The sequence below is a fragment of the Aphidius gifuensis genome, linkage group LG4 (genome assembly GCF_014905175.1).
Source record: "Aphidius gifuensis isolate YNYX2018 linkage group LG4, ASM1490517v1, whole genome shotgun sequence".
Taxonomy (NCBI): Eukaryota; Metazoa; Arthropoda; class Insecta; order Hymenoptera; family Braconidae; genus Aphidius; species Aphidius gifuensis.
In genome coordinates, this window is record NC_057791.1 from 4,493,286 (window position 1) to 4,513,826 (window position 20,541).

At 25.1% G+C, this 20,541-nt stretch overlaps 3 protein-coding genes across 12 annotated transcripts; 1 reads left to right on the plus strand and 2 right to left on the minus strand.

The window, feature by feature from the left end:
- Nucleotides 1-480: 480 nt before the first annotated feature.
- LOC122854707 (kynurenine 3-monooxygenase) lies at nt 481-3,663 on the minus strand. The gene is made up of 10 exons (XM_044155640.1): nt 3,443-3,663; nt 3,286-3,355; nt 3,024-3,214; nt 2,900-2,948; nt 2,317-2,404; nt 2,045-2,240; nt 1,615-1,956; nt 1,393-1,533; nt 1,151-1,312; nt 481-1,066 (listed from the first exon to the last, which is right to left on the minus strand). Exons 1-10 carry the CDS (start codon nt 3,470-3,472, stop codon nt 962-964), a joined length of 1,374 nt encoding a protein of 457 aa, XP_044011575.1. The 5' UTR covers nt 3,473-3,663; the 3' UTR covers nt 481-961.
- A 416-nt stretch (nt 3,664-4,079) lies between these two features.
- Nucleotides 4,080-8,225, plus strand: LOC122854679 (elongation factor G, mitochondrial). The gene is made up of 3 exons (XM_044155584.1): nt 4,080-4,307; nt 4,399-4,557; nt 4,627-8,225. The coding sequence occupies exons 1-3, from the start codon at nt 4,230-4,232 to the stop codon at nt 6,637-6,639; spliced, it is 2,250 nt and encodes a 749-aa protein (XP_044011519.1). The 5' UTR covers nt 4,080-4,229; the 3' UTR covers nt 6,640-8,225.
- On the minus strand, nt 6,574-20,531 carry LOC122854662 (bromodomain adjacent to zinc finger domain protein 2B-like). Of its 10 annotated transcripts, XM_044155541.1 has the most exons (18): nt 20,437-20,531; nt 20,300-20,323; nt 20,111-20,179; nt 19,165-20,029; nt 18,752-19,066; nt 18,387-18,661; nt 18,220-18,301; nt 16,684-17,169; nt 14,883-14,948; nt 14,769-14,813; nt 14,270-14,323; nt 11,026-13,859; nt 10,689-10,929; nt 9,785-9,906; nt 9,558-9,699; nt 9,341-9,474; nt 8,458-8,745; nt 6,574-8,376 (listed from the first exon to the last, which is right to left on the minus strand). In XM_044155541.1, exons 1-18 carry the CDS (start codon nt 20,505-20,507, stop codon nt 8,193-8,195), a joined length of 6,297 nt encoding a protein of 2,098 aa, XP_044011476.1. In that variant the 5' UTR covers nt 20,508-20,531; the 3' UTR covers nt 6,574-8,192. The 10 variants fall into 10 exon arrangements, with proteins under 10 accessions (XP_044011476.1, XP_044011470.1, XP_044011471.1 ...); XM_044155535.1 differs by having other exon boundaries at nt 19,165-20,179; nt 20,300-20,320; XM_044155536.1 differs by having other exon boundaries at nt 18,752-19,054; nt 19,165-20,179.
- Between the last annotated feature and the right edge of the window lie 10 nt (nt 20,532-20,541).

A 20,541-nucleotide genomic window follows, 5' to 3' on the forward strand; every position in this document is an offset into this window, starting at 1 on the left:
CTTGCTCTTTTTTTTTTTTTATTCTCTCGTCAGTGATGCTCTTCCCTAGCGTATAAAAAGGGGTTTCATTTCGTCTCGTCTCGTTTTCAATCCACCCTCCATTTATGACTTCCCCCCGCAACCAAAAATTAATCTCAGTATTTTTTTTTTTTGTATCGTTTGATATGATTGTTATTGTTATTTTCATTGTTTTTTTTTGCCTTCTATGGACGTCAAAATATGACACTTTTCCTGGGTCACCACTTTACGCTTTCATGAGGGGTTGATAATCGACAAAACGTTTGCTACAATAATCATTTGTAATCTCATAAAATATTCAGTCTATTTAACAATAGGCTTTAATGGTTTGCTTTTTTTCTTTAATTATTACAAAATAATGTTTTTTTGATGAATATTATAATGTTGAATTGTTATTTTAATAATAATAACGTATAATAATTATTTAGAATGAAGAAAAAATTGAAAACAGATGACAAAATTGGTAGATTATTAATAAATTAAATTCTAGAAGTCTTATGAATTATTTAAAGTGTATAATTTGATAAAGGTAATAATATTGTACCTATATGGACTATGATTTAATAATAACATTTTTTTGTTAAATTGAATTTAAATGTGTTTGGAGAACTACCTATCCAATCGCTGAACAAAGTTATCTTATTATTACTCTATCAAGATGATATATTTTTCTTTTTATCCAACATTAGCGGCAGCTTGTACTTGGCATGCCAGAGTTTGAAAATATATCGTGTTTAAAATTTATAAATTTTTAATCATCGCTTTATATAGTTATGATCCTCTTGATGTTTCTTGTAGTGATAAAAAGTATTCATCAATGGAGAGAAATTTTTATTTTTTTTTACTAAAATACATTTTTTTTAATTTGATAACTTGTCGAAATTTAAAAAAAAAAATTGTTTTACATTCATTAACAACCATTGATGATTTCGCAAATATTTTTTCATTGATTTAGTGAAATCAATTGTATTTTCTGAAATTTTATGGAAATGAATAGTACAGCCAAAGAAAATGATGCACTAAGACACCAAAAACTTCGTTGAATAATCTAAAAAAAAAAACATAAAAAAAAAAAATGTCATAAATATTTTAAAATTATTATAATAATAATTAAATTGATAGTTATATTTACTTTATCTTGCCAAGATTTATTTTCCATGCAATCACGAAAATTCATACGACTAAAATGAACAGTATTATACAATGGTGTCCATCTTTTTCCAAAAATCCAATAAAGAACAGTATCCAATTTTCTTCTCAAAATAAATGATTTTTTCATCACTAATTCTCGCATCTTTAAATTAAAAATTATAAAGTTATAAAATAATTAAATTATACTATTTAATTTTTAAATAATATTAATGAAAAATAAACCTCAATATAATTGTACATTGCCAAATCACAAATGGCATGAGCATCAGGACATCTTATTTGAGAAAATGCTGGTAAAACTTTTTCAAGATTATCATTGTACAGATCCATTAATTCATTTAAAACTAATACATCTTCAAATGCCTGTAAATAAATAATAGTAATCATTAATAAATTAATTAATTTCTTTTATATTTTAAATGATTATTTTAATTGACAACTTACTGTATTCATTCCTTGAGCATAAAATGGTACCATTGCATGAGCAGCATCACCAATTATTAAACTTTTACCAGCATTATAAATATTACATTTAATTGATATCAATGGTTTTGGTTTAATCATTGATAAATTATTCATTAATATATCTCTTCCACCAATTATTGTTATTAAATCCGGAAATTCTTTTTCATAAAAATTTAATAGTTTTTCTGCTGTATCAAGACTATTTAATATTTCAAGTGGAGCAAATAAATTTCCAGTAAATGTGTAATCATCATTTGGAAGTGCAATCATCATAAATGTACCTCTTGGCCATATATGAAGATGATTTGAGCTCATACAAAACTTGAAAGTATTTAATAAAATTAATTTAAAATTATTTATAAATGTTTATTTGTTTCATTGTGAAAAAAAAAAACGTTAATAATTTTACCTCAACTTTGCTGTTTGAATTTAATTCGTCAATTTTTTTAGCTGGTATATTAAGCTCAATGTAACCATGCTCAATATAAGTCTGTGAAAAATTAAAACCTGGACGTTTCATCATTGTTTTTCTAACAGTTGAATATGCTCCATCAGCTCCAATTATAAAATCAGCTTTAATATTTATTATTTCCGATGTTATTGTACTGTAATTATACATTTATTATTATTATTTTTAACAATTTTATTTCATTTTATATTTTATAAAAAAGTATGACTTACTCAATGAACTCGAGTTTTCCTTCGTCAAGATTGGCATTGATTAATTTTTTATTGAATATCAAAGTCACTGTTTGATATTGATCAGCAGCTGTTTATCAATTACATCATCATTATACAAATAATTTGATTATTTTAAAAATATTTATCACCTAAATTATTAAACTAAACATTTATTAATTGCAAGTTAATAATATTTTTTGTTTAAATTAATCAGTTTATTTTTTTTTTTTTTTTAAATTAATAGTAATGATAAAAAAAAAAATTATCTCTCAAATAAATTTAAAAGATATAACATAAAAAAAATTTGTGATAAATATAATCTTATATTCAAATTTTAATTCTTCATTATTTTTTAATTTCAAAAATAAATATATTTTTTGAACCACAATTTTTTTTTCAACCAAGACGGGATATAAAATTGCATGGGAATGAAATATGAGCCTTTTTTATGTGGCTTCTTACTATAGTTGAGACGTAAATTGATATGGATAAATAATAATAATAATAATTTGCATTAAAATAAATAATAATAATGAATAAATAAATGATAATATTAAAATTAAATTAAGATTAATAAACTTACCATCTAAAAGTGCTTGATTCAAATATTCACGACTTACTGAATAAATTTGCTGTAATTTAAAAAATATAATTACTTTTATTTATTAAATTAAAAATAAAAAAATAATTTGATTTTTTAAACTTACATTTTTATTTACAGGATCATAAATCATTTGACGTAAATTTCCATTTTTTCCATGTAACATACGTCCTTTCATTGCAATACCATGATGATTGACTATTTTATCTTCAACATCAACAAGTCTCAATGCTTCTCTGCCACGTATTGACAATGCAAGATCAATACTTTGTCCTTGTGATTTTTTAATACGTATATCTTTAATGAAAATACTAAAATTAATAATAATCTAATTAATTATATATTTTTATTATTTATTTATAAATTACCAGAACGATATTCGTAGACTTGAATTTTATGACCACGTTTTGCTAATGCACATGCAGCTAATGCACCAACCTAATGTAAAATATTTTAAATGATATTTAAACTGTTAAAATTTATAATTATATAATAAATTAAATATTTTATAAATTTTAAATATACCAAACCACCACCAACTATAACAATATCCATTTTTATAATATTATTTTCACAATGACTTGTGTCCTGTGCTGATGACTGTCTACTGTCTGCTCGAAATTCGAAATCAATCGTAATACCTTGCGTAAATTCAGTTGAGTTTATCCCTACTTTTTTTACGTTTAATCAAAAAACGATTAAATTCAATAAATTGATATTTATTTTTTAAGATGGACCAATTGATTATAGTATAGTAATCCTTTGATAATTTTTTATTTTTTAATTTATAGTATTTTTTCTTTATGAAAAATTTTTCCAAGATTTTTGCAACTTATTTTTTTTTTCCAAGATAAATAAAATATATATTTAAATATTAATAATAACACACTTTAAAAAAATGAATTTAACACATTTTATATAATGTGGAATGAATAATAGCAAAATAAAATTAATGATGTTCGTCTAAGCCAAATTAGATGATTAATAAATTTCAAATTTATAAAAATTAAAATCCAATAATTAATGACTTAATAACGTCATTTAAAAAAAATCAAATGATCGCTTTTGCATGATCAATTTAATTGTTTAAATTATTTATAATAACAATAGTATAATGATAATTAATGACATTATTCTTCTTTATCGACAACAATCAATATATAACCTCAAAGAAAAATACACACCACATTAGAACTGTTAAAAAAATCATGCAAGTTCTAAGCAGTGTATAAAAAAAAGGGTGTAATTATATTGTAAATTAAATTTTTAATTATAAATAACATTAATATTTTAAATAAATATATTAACAATCATGTCAATATTGAGTATATTTCGTGGACAAATAAGTCCTAAACGACTGTCACAGTTTTCCTGTATCATAAACATTAAGGTAAAGCTAATAAATAATTTTTTTAAATAAATCATAAAAAAATTACTCTCTATGAATAAATACTAATTAAATTATTATTATTTATTATTAGGATGGTTCAAGATACATGGCATCATATGAAAAATATGCTGAACATAAACCAATCGAAAAAATTCGTAATATTGGTATATCAGCTCATATTGATTCTGGTAAAACAACACTGACTGAACGTATATTATTTTACACTGGTAGAATATCAGAAATGCACGAGGTAATTATTCGAAAATTATATAGATAAATAGATAGATAAATGGGTATTTAATTAATATATATTAAATAGGTAAGAGGTAAAGATAATGTTGGAGCAGTTATGGACTCAATGGAATTAGAAAGACAAAGAGGAATAACAATTCAATCAGCAGCAACATATACAATTTGGAAAGATCATAATATAAATATAATTGATACACCAGGACATGTTGATTTTACAGTTGAAGTTGAACGTGCATTACGTGTACTTGATGGTGCTGTACTTGTATTATGTGCTGTTGGTGGTGTACAATCACAAACATTAACAGTTAATCGTCAAATGAAAAGATATAATGTTCCATGTTTAGCATTTATAAATAAACTTGATAGAATGGGTGCTAATCCAAAAAAAGTATTAACACAAATGCGTGCTAAAATGGGACATAATGCAGCATTTATACAATTACCAATTGGTAGTGAATCAAAAACAACTGGTATTATTGATCTTGTAACACAAAAAGCAATATATTTTGATGGTAATTATGGTGAATTAATACGTTATGATGAAATACCGCAAGACATGAGAGTTGAATCACATGATAAACGTCAAGAACTAATTGAACATTTGAGTAATGTTGATGAAACAATTGGTGAATTATTTTTAAATGAAAGTAGTTTAACTGAACAAGATTTAAAAAATGCAATAAGACGTTCATGTATGAAACGTACATTTACACCAGTTCTAGTTGGTACTGCATTAAAAAATAAAGGTGTACAAACATTACTTGATGCAACACTTGATTATTTACCAAATCCAGGTGAAGTTAAAAATTATGCAATTAAACAATTAAAAAATGGTAAAGAACCAGAAAAAATAATTCTTGATCCAACAAGAAATGGTGAAAAAGATTTTCTTGGTCTTGCATTTAAATTAGAATTAGGTAAATTTGGTCAATTAACATATTTTAGATGTTATCAAGGTATGTTAAAAAAAAATGATTCAATATATAATACAAGAAATCGTAAAAAAGTTAGAATAGCAAGATTAGTACGTTTACATTCAAATCAAATGGAAGATGTTGATGCTGTATATGCTGGTGATATATTTGCTTTATTTGGTGTTGATTGTGCATCTGGTGATACATTTATAAATACTCAAAAATTTGATATATCAATGGAATCAATGCATGTTGCTGATCCAGTAATATCAATGTCAATAACAACTAAAAATACAAAAGATCGTGATAATTTTGCAAAAGGTATTGCAAGATTTACAAAAGAAGATCCAACATTTAGATTTTATTGGGATGATGATAATAAAGAAAGTATTGTATCTGGTATGGGTGAATTACATTTAGAAATATATGCACAACGTTTAGAACGTGAATATAATTGTCCAGTAATACTTGGTAGACCAAAAGTATCATTTAGAGAAACACTTGTTGACTCATGTGAATTTGATTATTTACATAAAAAACAATCTGGTGGTGCTGGACAATTTGGACGTGTTAGTGGTGTTATGGAGCCATTACCATCAAATAAAAATACAAAACTTGAATTTGTTGATGAAACTGTTGGTACAAATGTACCAAAACAATTCGTTCCTGGTATTGAAAAAGGTTTTTATGCAATGTGTGAAAAAGGATTGTTATCTGGTCATCGTATTGCTGGTATTAAATTTCGTCTTATTGATGGTGCACATCATATTGTTGATTCATCTGAATATGCATTTCAAATGGCTGGACAAGGTGCTGTTAGACAAGTTTTTGAAGACGGTAATTGGCATATATTGGAGCCAATAATGTCGGTTGAAGTTACAGCACCTGAAGAATTTCAAGGTTCATTAATGGGACAAATAACAAAACGTAAAGGTTTAATAACTGGTACTGACGGTAATGAAGGATGGGTTACACTTTATGCTGAAGTACCACTACATGAAATGTTTGGTTATTCAAGTGAATTACGTTCATCAACACAAGGAAAAGGTGAATTTACCATGGAATATTCACGTTATTCACCTTGTGTACCTGAATTACAAGAAAAACTTGTTAGAGAATATCAAGAATCATTAGGTAATGATCAACAACAAAAAAAGAAAAATTAGCATGTCAAATAATTCATTTATATATAAATCAAATTGTAATTTTTAATAAAATAGAAAAAAAAAAAAAAACAAATTCATTTTAACTAAATAAAACAGAACAAAAAAAAAAATTATTCATTCAATGATGAAAAATATAAATTATTTAATTACATTATTATTCTTTTTTTTTTTTTTTTTAATTTTTTATTTTAATCTGTTTTCATTGTTTTTTCTCTTCTTGTCGTTTTGTTATTATTATAATTTTTTTTTTTTATTTTTTTTTTTTGTTAAGCTCACATTTATTCTATACAGACAATTATAAGTTTAATTTTTTTAATTTCATTTTTTATATAAGTTAATATATATATATAAATTGATTTTTTGAATAATCCTATTAATTAATATAGAATGAAAATTCCTATTACAATTACAATACTATAATCGACAATGGGATAACTTAAATTTTAATTCTTTTTTATTATTGTTGTTGTTGTCGTGGTTTTTTTTTTTTTTTATTGTATAAAAAACGTTGTGGATTTAACAATCATTCTTTTATTAATTTATAATAATCAGTAACTTGTTTTTTTTTTTTTTCTTTACTAGTAATACATTTTCGATTATGATTTTTCAAAATCTCTTCTCAAAGTAATTCAAGAGATTATATTATTTATCAAGTTTGGTGATAATTTACTAGAATCTATTTTATATATTTATAGCTAAATCACGCTATTTTACAATAAATTTTTTAAACACGAAGATGATAGATTAAATTAAAAATTAAATTTTTAAAGAAACCAAAAAAAAAAAAATATCTGCTTAAATTTTTAGCTCAATATTATGACAGTCATTGAACACATTAAATGAAATAATCAGTCATTAAATAATTATTTTAATAATCGAAATTTAAAATAAAAATTGAAAATATTATTAATTATTATCAATTTTAAATATAATAATACAATGGAATGACGTCAAGTTATTATTGAAAAATTATTGTAATCAAAGCCCGCTTATATATTCAATATATATTTTATATATACCTTGTGACTGTATTATTAATTTTATTATTTTAATAATATAATACATAACTGTTTTTATTTTATTTTTTAAATATTCATTCTTTCATAATATTTACACAGCACATGTATTCACTCTATATTTTTTTTTCAATTTTTCATTATGATACTGAAATTATAATAAATAATTTTCAAACAATAACTTTAACTAATTCATTTCTTCGGTAAGTACAACAATCACTTTATCTATTCACTCATTAATTTATAATTAATTAACTGGACACGATATTTATATGAGTATTTTTATCTCGATTTTCAGTTCTTGTTGATTTCATTGATTTAAATTTAAAAATTTATTTTATCAATATTTGACAAATATAAATTAATGATTGATTTATTTTTTTTTTCAACAAATAAATTAAAAATCATTTGGAATTTAAAGATAAGATTAGATTTTTAATTTTTTGTTTTTATTTATATATATATATATCCTTTTTTTTTTTATTATTATTATCAGGAAAAATTTGAATAATTGTTGCAAGTATTTCTCGGTCTACCTCAGCTTTGTGATTGGGGAATTATTGGTGGTGGTGGTGAGCCTGTTATTTCAGTCCATCGCATGTCAAAGAAACTCCTCATAGCATGACCAGCTTTACCAACTGGACTGTCATCCTCATTAAATACTTCACAATTTGTAAACATTTGACGTACGTCAGTGCAAAAATCATCACGAGATTTATATCTATTAATTATAAATAATAATAAACATCAATATGCAAAATAAAATAAATTAAATTAGTGTTTTTTTTTTTTAAATACATACAGCGAGTCTTGAAGTTTTTTTTTAATTGTACTAAGATCCATTGGTATCTTGATAATTTTTTTATATGTTGGAAATTGTTTAGTATTAACTGGTAGTAAAAATGGCCATGCTTCATCCTGTTGTTCCAATTGTTCAAGTAGTAATTTACATGGTGCCAATTCACGTTGTTGCTTCTTTGTTAGATTCCGGTTGTTAGTCTCTTTACGTGGTGATGATGTTGGTGTTGGTGGTTCCGACGTATTAACGTCATCCACATGGGTTGTATTTGATGCTGTTGAAGGCGTTGGACTGCATTTTTTTTAAATTGCCCCAAAAACAGTAAACAAGACAACGTTAATTTGACCTTAAAATAGAAAAACAACCATTTGATTTATTTTAACTTTGTATTTTATTAATTCTTGTGTTTTTATATAGTTTTTTTTTTTTTTGTTTATTCATTAACCACAAACGTTGATGACATTTATTTATTTTATATTATGATAAATAATTTACATAAACGAAATGGTATTTACAGGCTGTTCCTGATTATTATGAAAATTAATTATTTTTATCGTTGTAAAACATGGATTGTTAAATAACATAAATAAATATATCACTTTATAAAATTTCCAAGTTGAAATCCTGCATGACATACAACGAAGTTTATTCACAAAAAAGCCAAGCTTCATTTAATTTAAACTAATAAAACTTGATTAGTATATATTATTGTTAAAAATGATTTTTTATTTATCATTAAATTAATCAAGTGTATTATTAACTAATTATTATTGTTTTTATAAAACATTTTATGAATGATTTTATTTAATTTATTCATTTAAATAATGACTATTAATTATTTTATTTTATTTTATTTTTTTTTTGCATTTTTGTTTAGCGTAATCACCTAGCGGGTGGATGATCAGAACTTTCACTGTCTCTGGTGTTGCCTCCAGCTTTAGTATTGCTTCTTCTGGCGCTGTTACGTTTCTTTGGTTGTTTACTGTGACAATTTGAACAGTACCACTTGCCTCGGGGCATCTTTATTTGAAGAAAATAAATTGCATTATTAATAATAATATAATAATAATTATATATAGGTCTTTTTTTAGATATAAAATTACCTTGGGCATCACTGGATTGTGACAATCAGTATGATATGCTCTTGGACAAAGTTCACATAGTACTAAATTTTTTCCAACTCGTTTACCACAAACTAAACAATTTCTTTCACCTGTTGCTTTGTTCATACACTCGTGACAATACCTAAAAAGTTAATATAAACAAATTTTATTATCATAAAAGTTATTATATATTTGAAAAGATAAAAAATCTTATATATTTTTCTTACCAATCACCGTCTGGTATATTGTCCATTTTTGGACGGAAACAATAAGTATGATAACCACGATCACAACCATCACATAGCAGCAATTTATCTTCATTATCTCCACTATGACAAAATTGACAATTCTGCAATAAATAATAAGTAACAAAAAAAAAAAAAAAAAACCATTATTAAAAAACCTGTTAATTTATACATCTTGTTGTTGTTGTTTTTTATAAAACAAATAGAACAATTACAAAAGTAAATAGAACAATGAATGATAAATTATTAACTGTGTGTTATTTATGAAAATAAAATAGATGAAATGTAATTAAATGCAAAATAATGGGTTAATAAAATTAAAAATTACATTAATAAAATTAATAAAAGCACATAGAAATAAATAATTATCATGTTAATGTGTTAATAAAAAAATAAGCATGCCATGATTTTGTTAAATACTTCCGAACACTGTCAATTATTTGTTTTTTTTGTTTTTTTTTAGTCTCACTTTGATCAAAATCATTGAATTTACCTTTTCATAAAAATCTGCTAATTAATGAATATTTTATAAACTTTTTTTAATCAAATATTTGATTTAACAATTTACTGAATTATTTAAAAAAATTTAATTTGACTAATACTTTTTTTTTTATTATTTAGGATAAAATGAAATCTAGAAATAAATTTTTTTTTCATCTAAAATATATATATCTCAATATAGATATTTAAAAAAATAGTATAAAAAATTATTATTTAATTTAATTTTATCTTTTTTTTTTTTTTTTTGAATTTTGTTAGTATCCGAAATACCCACAGAGGTTTGAGTAGTAGTCAATAGTTGATTGTATTGATTTGTTGATTTAAGTGAGACGCTGCGATTTCGTAGATTGACGCATATCGTATTTCTAGCTGGTGTTAGACTCACAGCCTTCATGATGCTTTTGTCCCAAGCGATGCTAGCCTCAAGCATGTAGAGTGCCATTGCAAGTTGTGCTGATGTATGTGCACGTGATGTTGCCTCACGCCAATTATTCAATCCACGTGGTGTTGTTTCTTCTGGTAATGTTGTTTGTCCACTGTCTGATGAATTTGAATTTGCACATGCTGCGGCTGCTGCTGCTGCAGCTTGTTCTGCCTTAAGAGCTGCTAAATTTGGATCACCCGTACTATAGAAAAACAAAATAAATAAATGTTTATTAATCACAATAATAAATTAAATTACATATAATATGTATAAATAAAAAATGAATTTTTATAATTACCATATACCAAGTGGTGGTTTTAAATAACGTCTTTCAATAGCAGCTTCTAATGAAAGTAATCTTTGTCTAGCTTGTTCAACAGCACTTATATTTTCCATTTCATTAATTTTATCAATTTCTTCAGCCTCTTCACTACCAGCACGTGGTGGTAATTTCCATCCTTTAATTTGCATACTTGCATTTGCAACTTTATCCTCAAGTGCTTCAACTTGTTCTAATAATTGTGCATCAACTCTCATAGCAACTTGTTCACTCCAATCATCAATATTATCTGGTTTTGGTGTATCATTATTATCATCATCATAATCATCATTTGACATATCAGTTGCATTTAAATTACCTTGATCAACATATAATTTACCAGTAACAGCTAAAAATGATTCCATTGCTGACCATGTTGTTCTTTTTAATTCTTTTTCACGTACACCACGTGAATGTAAATGTTCTAATAATTCTTGAAATGTATCAACATCAAATATACGCCACCAGCCATAACGTAAATCTTTTGGTACTGGTTTAGCTTCACCAGATTGTGGTAAACCAACTTTTTTTAAATATTCAAGTTGTATTGCTTCATCTTGTGTTAATACAAGTGGTGCTGGACTATCACATCTTTCATAACCAGGACTTGATGATGGTGGAAACATTGGTATACGTAGTTCAGTTGCTTCAGCAATACCAAATATTTGTTTTGTACATGAACCAGATGTATCACATGTTTCACGTGGTAATATTGAAAACCATGGTACTTCAACAACACTATCAATATTAATACCATTAATATCTTTACCATTTGTTATATTATTATTAATATGATTATATTTATCACCACCATTTGATATTATTTTATCTTCTGTTTTAACTGAATTTATTATTTTTATATCAGACTTATCATCAGACTTATTTTTCTCTATTTTAATATCATCATTATTATCATTATTATCAATTTCCATTATTTCATTTTCTTCTTTAATTATATTTGTTTTATCATCAGTCATAATAACATCATCGTCATCATCATCATGATCATCATTTGCATCATTTGCATCATCATGATTATCTGATTTATCATCATTAATTTCTGTTTTTATTTTTGTTGTTTCATTTATAATTTTTTCTTTATTATCATCATCATCATCATCAACATCGTCATTATCAGAATTATTATTATTAATAATTTTTTCATTATTTTCATTTTTAATTTCTGTTTTAATAATTATTTCATTTTCTCTACCTTTCCATTTTTCATCAAGTTCAGCTTGTAAATCAAGTATTTCAGGCTCAGCACTTTCCATAGCTTCAACAAAAATACCACCAGCTGATGGAAGTTCCCAATATCTACGCCAATATCTATCTTGACCAAATACATGTGCACGTAATTGTTTTGATGAACCATTTAATTTTTGTAATTGTTCTTCTGATTGTTTTAATAATTTATCCAATTTTTTTCCTAATTCTTCACCAGATAAATTTTTATCTTCTTCTTCTTCGGGTTGAGTACCTTCAGATTCATTTTCTGACATATCTTCAACGTCATCATCATGATGATGGTGATGATGATGATGGTGGTGATGATGATGATGATGTGGTGGTGTTGGAGTTGGTAATGATGCTTGTGTTGTTGTTGTTATTGCTGTTGCTGTTGTTGTCGGTGGTGGTAATGAAGTTGGTTGTTGTTCATCAGATGAAGATGTTGTTGTTGTAGTTGCAGTTGCAGTTGTAGTTGGTGTGGTAGCTGTTGTTGGTGTTGTTGTTGATGTTGTACCATCAATAATAATACTACTATTACTACTACTATTATTTGTTAATGATACATCATTATCATTACCGTCGTTAATATCTTTTTTGATATTATTTTCAATAGTTATTGTATCACCAGTTTTATTAATAATAACACCAACAGCTTCCATTCTAACTTTACGTGAATGTAATTGTCGTAATTTACGTATTTTCATATCTAACAAAAAACGTTCTTTTTTTAATTGTGAAACAGTTTCTAAACTTCCTTCAATTTGACGTATCACAGCTTTATTTTGTAATAATTCATTACATAAAAATCCTAACATTTGTGCTTTATGAGTTGGATTTAATGCTAAAAATGGTTTATCTCTTAATCTTTCAGACATTTTCCATGTTTCATTGGCATGTAAATGTTCATAAAATTGTGCATTTTTACCATTTGTTGTTGATTGATAATCACCACCATTTTGATGATGATCTGCAAATTTTTTATCACGTTCACGTTCTAATGATAAACCAGTTAATGCTTTAACTTCACCAGTTGCATTTGCATAAAGATATATACGTAATATTTCACTAATATTAGCATGTGTTATATCAGCTTGTCTTAATGATTGTCCAAGACCAGTTGTATGACGTGCTGGTTGTGGTATACCTGGATCTTCAATAGCACATACTAATAAATGTGTCATAACAGATAACATTTCTTCTTCAGCTTCTTCATCATTTTGTAATGCAAGTTGTAATGATTTTAAACTTGGTAATGATTCCATATCAAAACCCAATGTTTCACCAAAATTATGAAGAAATTCAAATACCATAACAATTTCAGCAAATGCTTCACCACATAATTTTAAACCATTAATACGTTTTAAATTTGGTAATAATTTATGATCAGTTAATTCCATATCTTCAACTGGTTTTCTTATTTGTTCAACAAGTTCTAATTCAATTTTACGTTGTTCAGCACGTTTTTCTTTTGATGCAATACGTTCAGCTTGTGCTTCTAAACGTTTTTTTTCACGTTCTTCCATACGACGACGATTTTCCAAGGCACGTATTAATGTCATATGCTGACGTCTTCTTTCTCGTTCCTATTAATACATTATTTAATTATTTATTTATTCAAATATTATATTATTTATATTATTAAATAGGATAATTATTTATATTTATTTCGAATAATTTGTAGCTCGTTGAAATAGCATTAATATATGATTAAAAAATTATATAAAAAAAGGATAGGAGAACCATCAGAACACCATGCATGAAAATTAGATAAAAAAATTAATAAAAAATATACAAAATAAACCATCACCATAATAAATTAATACTGAAAAATTAATAATGATAATCAAAAAAATAATGATAATAATTCATTCAAAAAATTGGGTTAAATTATTACTGGGTAAAATTAGTATTTGTGCTTGGATATTATTTTGAATGTAAAATAAAATAAATGAATTTTTTGATTATGTCATGGTTACTGGGGTATGAGACATACCAACTCGACGGTGTAGAGCATCTCACGCTGCTTGTTGAGCTCCTGCATGTACATCTGTAGCAACAAAACACACATCCAATCCACCAGTGCTCAAAAAAAACCTCAAACGTCCATAGACATTCATTCATCAATTTTTCATAAAAGAAAAATACTTTTTTTTTTTTTTTTAAATTCTTATTTTTTAATTTGATTTTGTTTTATCAATGAAATATAAAATACTTGAAGATGAAAATTTATAATTATTTAAAAAACAGATTTTGCTAATTTAAAATTCTAATTCTACAATAGTCACACTTTTTTTTTTTCTTTAATTTTTATTTTGAATTTAAATATTTCGAAAATATGTTTTTTTTTTTTTTCTTTTTTTTTCGTCAAATGTTTTTTAAACATTTAAAATTATTTTGATAGAAGCAATAAAATGCAATCTAACTACCACACATAGTGTCTATGTACACTCAATTTAGAATATTCATTTAATAATTTTTAAATATTATCTTACCTGTTCCTTCAGCATGACTGCTTGTTGTCGTTTTAACTCACGTTCCTAAAAACCAGAAATTAATATTTATAAAAGCAAAACAATTAATCTTAATAAGTTTAAAAATTTATTTACCTGTTGTTTTCGTTGCTGTTCTTCCATTCGAATTTTTTCAACTTCTTCTTGACGTTTTTTTCTTGCCTGTTAAAAATCCAAGAAAAAATAAAAATAAAAATAAATAAACCAAATAAATAGAAGATAATAAATTTTAAAAATTTAGCAAATTTTAAATAATGATTTAAAAAAAAAAAAAAAATCATTAGACGATCGTGGTAAATAATATTAAAAAGTTAATTATTAATAAACAAATTAAATTATAAATTTAAAAAAAAAAAGAAAGTGTCAATAATAATTTTAATAAAATTTTATAATTATTTGTCAACACTTGTTAATTAATAATTTTTTTTTTATTGTACAATGTGCTGTGTGCCTGACAGTGAAAAAGCTTTTCGTGCGGTTCGATTATCAATTTTTTAAATATAAAATAAAAAAAATATTATATTCAAGTGAATGAAATCACATGAATGATATTGATTTATTATTGAAACAGCTTTGTCGATGACACTGGTAAGCATGCATTTTAATAAAAATACAAATTCAAAATAAACAAAAAAAATAAAAAAATTACCAAACAATAAAAAACACTTAAAAGCATGATTTAGTAATTTAAAAAAAAAAAATAAAATAAACAATTAAAAGTAGATTAAAGAATCAAAAGAAGAAAAAAAATTCCACGTGAGCCAAAAAAGATGAAAATACAGTCAAACATCATGCAGAGGGCCAAGCAGTAATTGCAAATTTTAAATAAATTATTTTTGAAAAAAAAAAATAATTCAAATAAAAGGGTAATTGTCAAATAAAAAAAAAATTAATATAATTTTTTTTTTTTAAATATAAATAAACTTAATTAAATTAATAATCAAAGAATATTTTTTTTTTTTTTTAAATAGAAAAAGATTAAAGTAAAAAAAAAAAATACATGTAAAATAAATTTAAAAGAAAAATAAAAAATATAAATTAGAAATTAAACTAGTTGTTTTTTTTTATACGAAGGCATGCTGATTTTGAAAAAAAATAATTATTATAAATAATTATTAATTATTATAAATTTTTATAAAATTTAAGCTAGCTGTTATACATAGTGACAGGAGAAGCTAAGGCAAAGGAAAATTATATTAAATTTAATTTTAAATATCCCAAAGAAAATGTACTAAATTTAATTTGAATATTCATTTTTTTTTTTTTTCATATTAAATTTGAAAATATTGTTTTTTTAAAAATCCAGGTTTCTTCAGGTTCAGTTCACTGTTTTTTTTTTTTTAATTATAATCACTCGTAGTTTTTTTCATTCTCATTATTCGTACGTTATTTTTTTTTCTCACATAATTTTACTAACGATAAAAACGATCGAAAAAAAAAAAGAAAAAAAAAAAAAAACTAATTTTTATTCACGAGCTGCACGTTTATTTTGGATTATTTAACCTCGTGTTTATTAATCTCAGTGTCAAGTGTATTGTTGGTGTAAATATGTGTGTGCACAACGTAATTAAAAAAAATATATTTAAAAAAAAAAATTAAAATAAAAGTTTGTCGTTAAAAAACCACGACCGTCGTTATTGCAAAAAGAAAAAAAAAAGTCAATAATAAATAAACTAAATTTAAAAATAAAAAAATAATAAATCTCGTGTCTTATTGCTTTTTTTTTTTTTTCTTTCTACATGACTATCTAAAACAAGCTGATTTTCCAGGGTTACAATGCAGGACTTTGATTCTTAGTTATTATCATTTATTTTTTTTTTTTTGCTTCTATTTTTGTAATAAACTTTTTTTATTTTTTGCTTCAAAACTTTTTTGTTTTGTTTAAGAAAATCCTTACCTCCAGGAGTTCCTGGCATTGCGTTTGTATCTGTGCCGGTTGAATGTTGTTGTCATGCGTTGATTGACTGACGATGGATGGTGATGTTGATAGTGAGCTACATGTTGATACTGGTGTATTTGATGATAATGATATAATTGATGTTGAAGAGGTAGTTGTTGGTATTAATGATGATGTTATCATTGGTATTTGTGATTGTAATAAACCACTTGTTGTTTGACAATTTAATAATTTTTTTTGCATTAATTGATAATCATTATCATTATCTGTTTGCATCATATCACGATTACGCCAACTTTCAGCAATACTTAAACGATTTTTCCATATTGTTGCAACTGTACTGCTTGCTAAACCCAATTCTCTTGCAACATCACTCTTACTTTTACCACGTTCAATTTCTTGTATTATTTTCATCTTCTGTTTAACTGTGAACGCCAGCCTCTTTCGACCCTGCACCAATTCGTTTCTTTGTTTTTTTGTTTCTTCCTTTGAGTGTTTTATTTTTTTTAATTTTATTTTTCATATGTTTTTGATATGTTTATTTATTTTATAATTATATATATATTATATTTTTTTTTAAGGGGTTGGAATTGTGTTGCTGTGTGAAAACTGTGTAAATTTGAGGAATTTTTTTATTTAAATTTAAATTTCACTTGAACTTTTCCAGGCTTTTGTAGTTTTATATATATATTTTTTTTTAATTGGTGTATGGAATGAGTGAATTTAACTGAACCAAATTTGTTTAGAAAAATAAAAATAAACAAAAAAGAAAATTATATTCTAAGCAATATTTCGAATATATATTTTTTTTCGATTGTCTGTAAATTGACAATGTAAAAATTATAAAAATTAAAATATAAATAATAATTATGTTGAACGAATAAATTGTATGAAAAGAAAAAAAAAAATATTAATAAAATAATATGATAAATAAATAAAGGGATAAATAATTAAATAACATGCTGGGCTCTCCTGTCACTATTGCTAGCGTCTTTTGGTCGTGTCTTGTGTCCTTGGATCACGGTGATAATTGATAATTTGGTCGGGACCAGTTTGAGGAAATATTTGAATTTACATATTATCTTTTTTTTTTTTTTTATCAATTCAAATTTGATGCTTTTATATTTATTATTTTTCTTTTATAAATAATTTCATTATGTTTTTTTTTTTTATTGTTGATTTCATTTGCACAGTTATTAATGCGACGGAGTTATTAATATGAAAAAAATATTTAGAAAAATATTTATATATAATATATGGCACACACAAAAAAAAAAAAAAAAACATGCGACACGTATGACAGGTGAAGAAAAATACGAAAAAAATATATATATATTTATAATTATTATGGTCAGCTTAATGTATTTTTTTTTTTTAAATTCCATTTAGATAAATATTAATTATTGTTATTTCAAATATTGATATTAAAAAAAAAAAAAAAATTTATTATTGATAATAAAAACAACAAGAATTTGATTTGATTTTTTAAAATATTTAAATTGTAGCAAAAATTATATTTTATGAAAAATTACTCACCTCAAGAAGTTGTTGATTTCGAAGTTCACGTTCACGTCTTACAGCTTCTTGTCTTTCATTTTTTTCTTGTTCTTTTAAAAGTCTAAAATACCGATTGAATAAAAATTAATATAAAAAACAATATTTATTGATTGTTTGGTAGAATAAATAAAAAAAAAAAAAATAACCTGGCTTGTTCTTTGTGTCTTTGTGCTTCTTCTTTGGCTAATTTTTTAGCATAAGCAAGTTTATCACGTTCAAATTGATTGCTTGGTCTCATATCACGAAATCCACCAGCAGCTCTTAGTTCTTCTAATCTACGTGCAACTTCTTGTGAACCAAGCCGTACAAATTCAGCCTCAGCTAGACCCATTGTTGGCTGTAAAAATTCACCAACAAGTGGCTTTGAAGAAAATGAAAAATTACCTGATGTAAGATCAGCTGGATTTTGTTGTTCCAAAAACTAGAAAATAATAAATAAAAACAATATTATTATTAATTAATTATTTAAATAATATATAATATTTATTTTATCACAATAATAAATACAAACCTTAAATAAATCAAGACTATTTCTAAATGTTTTTCCACATGGACTATAATAAGTCACATCGCCTTTGATGACACCAGTTTTTCCAAGACCCCTGATGACAGTTTCACGCTTCCATCCTCGTTCAAGTGCCACCTGAAGATCCTTATCACTTGGATTTAATTTTCTACGTTTTGCATTTGATGTACCTTCAGCATTGTCTTCATCAGTATCTGTTACAACATCTGTATTACTTCCACTTTCACTCGTTACATCCATATTACTTTCTTCTCCAGATATTTCCAAAAATTTATTTTTCATTTTTTCCTGTAATGAACGCTATCATTTAGAAGCGTTAAATATTTTACATTAAAAATCATACAAAAAATAAATGAAATAAATAAAAATAAATATATTTAAAAAAAAATACAACTTACTTGATTTCTATCATCAAGTTGTGCTGTTGCTGATGCATGTAATTGTGCAGCTAATATATTTGATCTTAATAATGATACTTGATGTGATATTGGTACATTTGGATCGAGTGTTGGTGTTGGTTTAATACCAAGAGCACGACTTTGCGCTAATAATGAAGCAACAGTATTTTTTTTAGGTTTTGATACACCACGTCCAAGATTTCTTGGTCTACCATCTTTATGATGTATTGTTGTATTTGTTGTCATTAATGATGATGATGAAGATGATGATGTTATTATTGATGTTGGTGTTGTTGTTATTGTTGTTTCATTTTCTTCACTTCCACTACTTGGCCGTTGTGGTGAATCAGCAGCATTAAATAATTGTGCAAGTGATGGACTTGGTGATGCTGGCATTATTATTGAATTTTGTGGTACTCTTCTTGGTTTTGGTCCAGGTTTTCTTCTTGATATTCTATCAGATGCTAATAATGATTGACTGAGATTACTTAATTGACTCAATGGTGCATTACAATTTGTAATTGGTGTACTTGTTGCTGTCATTGATGATGGTTTTAATGATAAATTTAATGGTGCATCTGTATCATTATTTGAATTTGTTGTTGTATTACTTGTTGTATACAATGCTGGTGCATTTGAATATGATCCATTTGTTGAATGTGTTGGTAATTTTATAACTTCAACACGATCAACTGGATCACGATAATCATTTAATTCATTGACTGGTGTACGATTGAATTTTCTTGACTCCATGACGATTGAACTTGGTGTTGAAGATGATGACGATGATGATGATGTTGTTGTTGTTGTTGTTTGATGATGAGCCATTGTTTGTGATGAGGGTGCATGCACAGAAAGAGTTGGACTACTATCAAGTGATATTGTCTTTTTTCTTCCGCGATTTGTTGTTCCAGGGACTTTTGGTCCAACAATACTTGATGTATACTTAATTATTTCGGTGTCCGGTGGTAGACGTACGCCTCCAAGTATACCGCTTGGATCACTGAAGTCCGAACTGTTGTTGGTAATGAATGAGAATGAAAAAAAAAAAAAAAAGAAAAAATGTTATTATTAAGTTTAATTTTTTTTTATATACAAATATTTTAAATAATTTATAAATAAAAATTCCCATCACCTTCCTTCCTTCACTGGTGGACTACTGTGTACACAGAGCATGAAAAGACAAATTGATATTTTGAATTTATTGAAAAAATCATTGTTAAAAAAATTATTAAAAATATATTATTTATAAAATATATATATTGAATTTACCTAACAACATTTGGCTGTGATGTTGGAGTACTTGAACTTGTTGTTGGTGTTGTACTGTGATGAGTTGACATTATTGGTGCTTGACTCAATGATAAACTACTACCT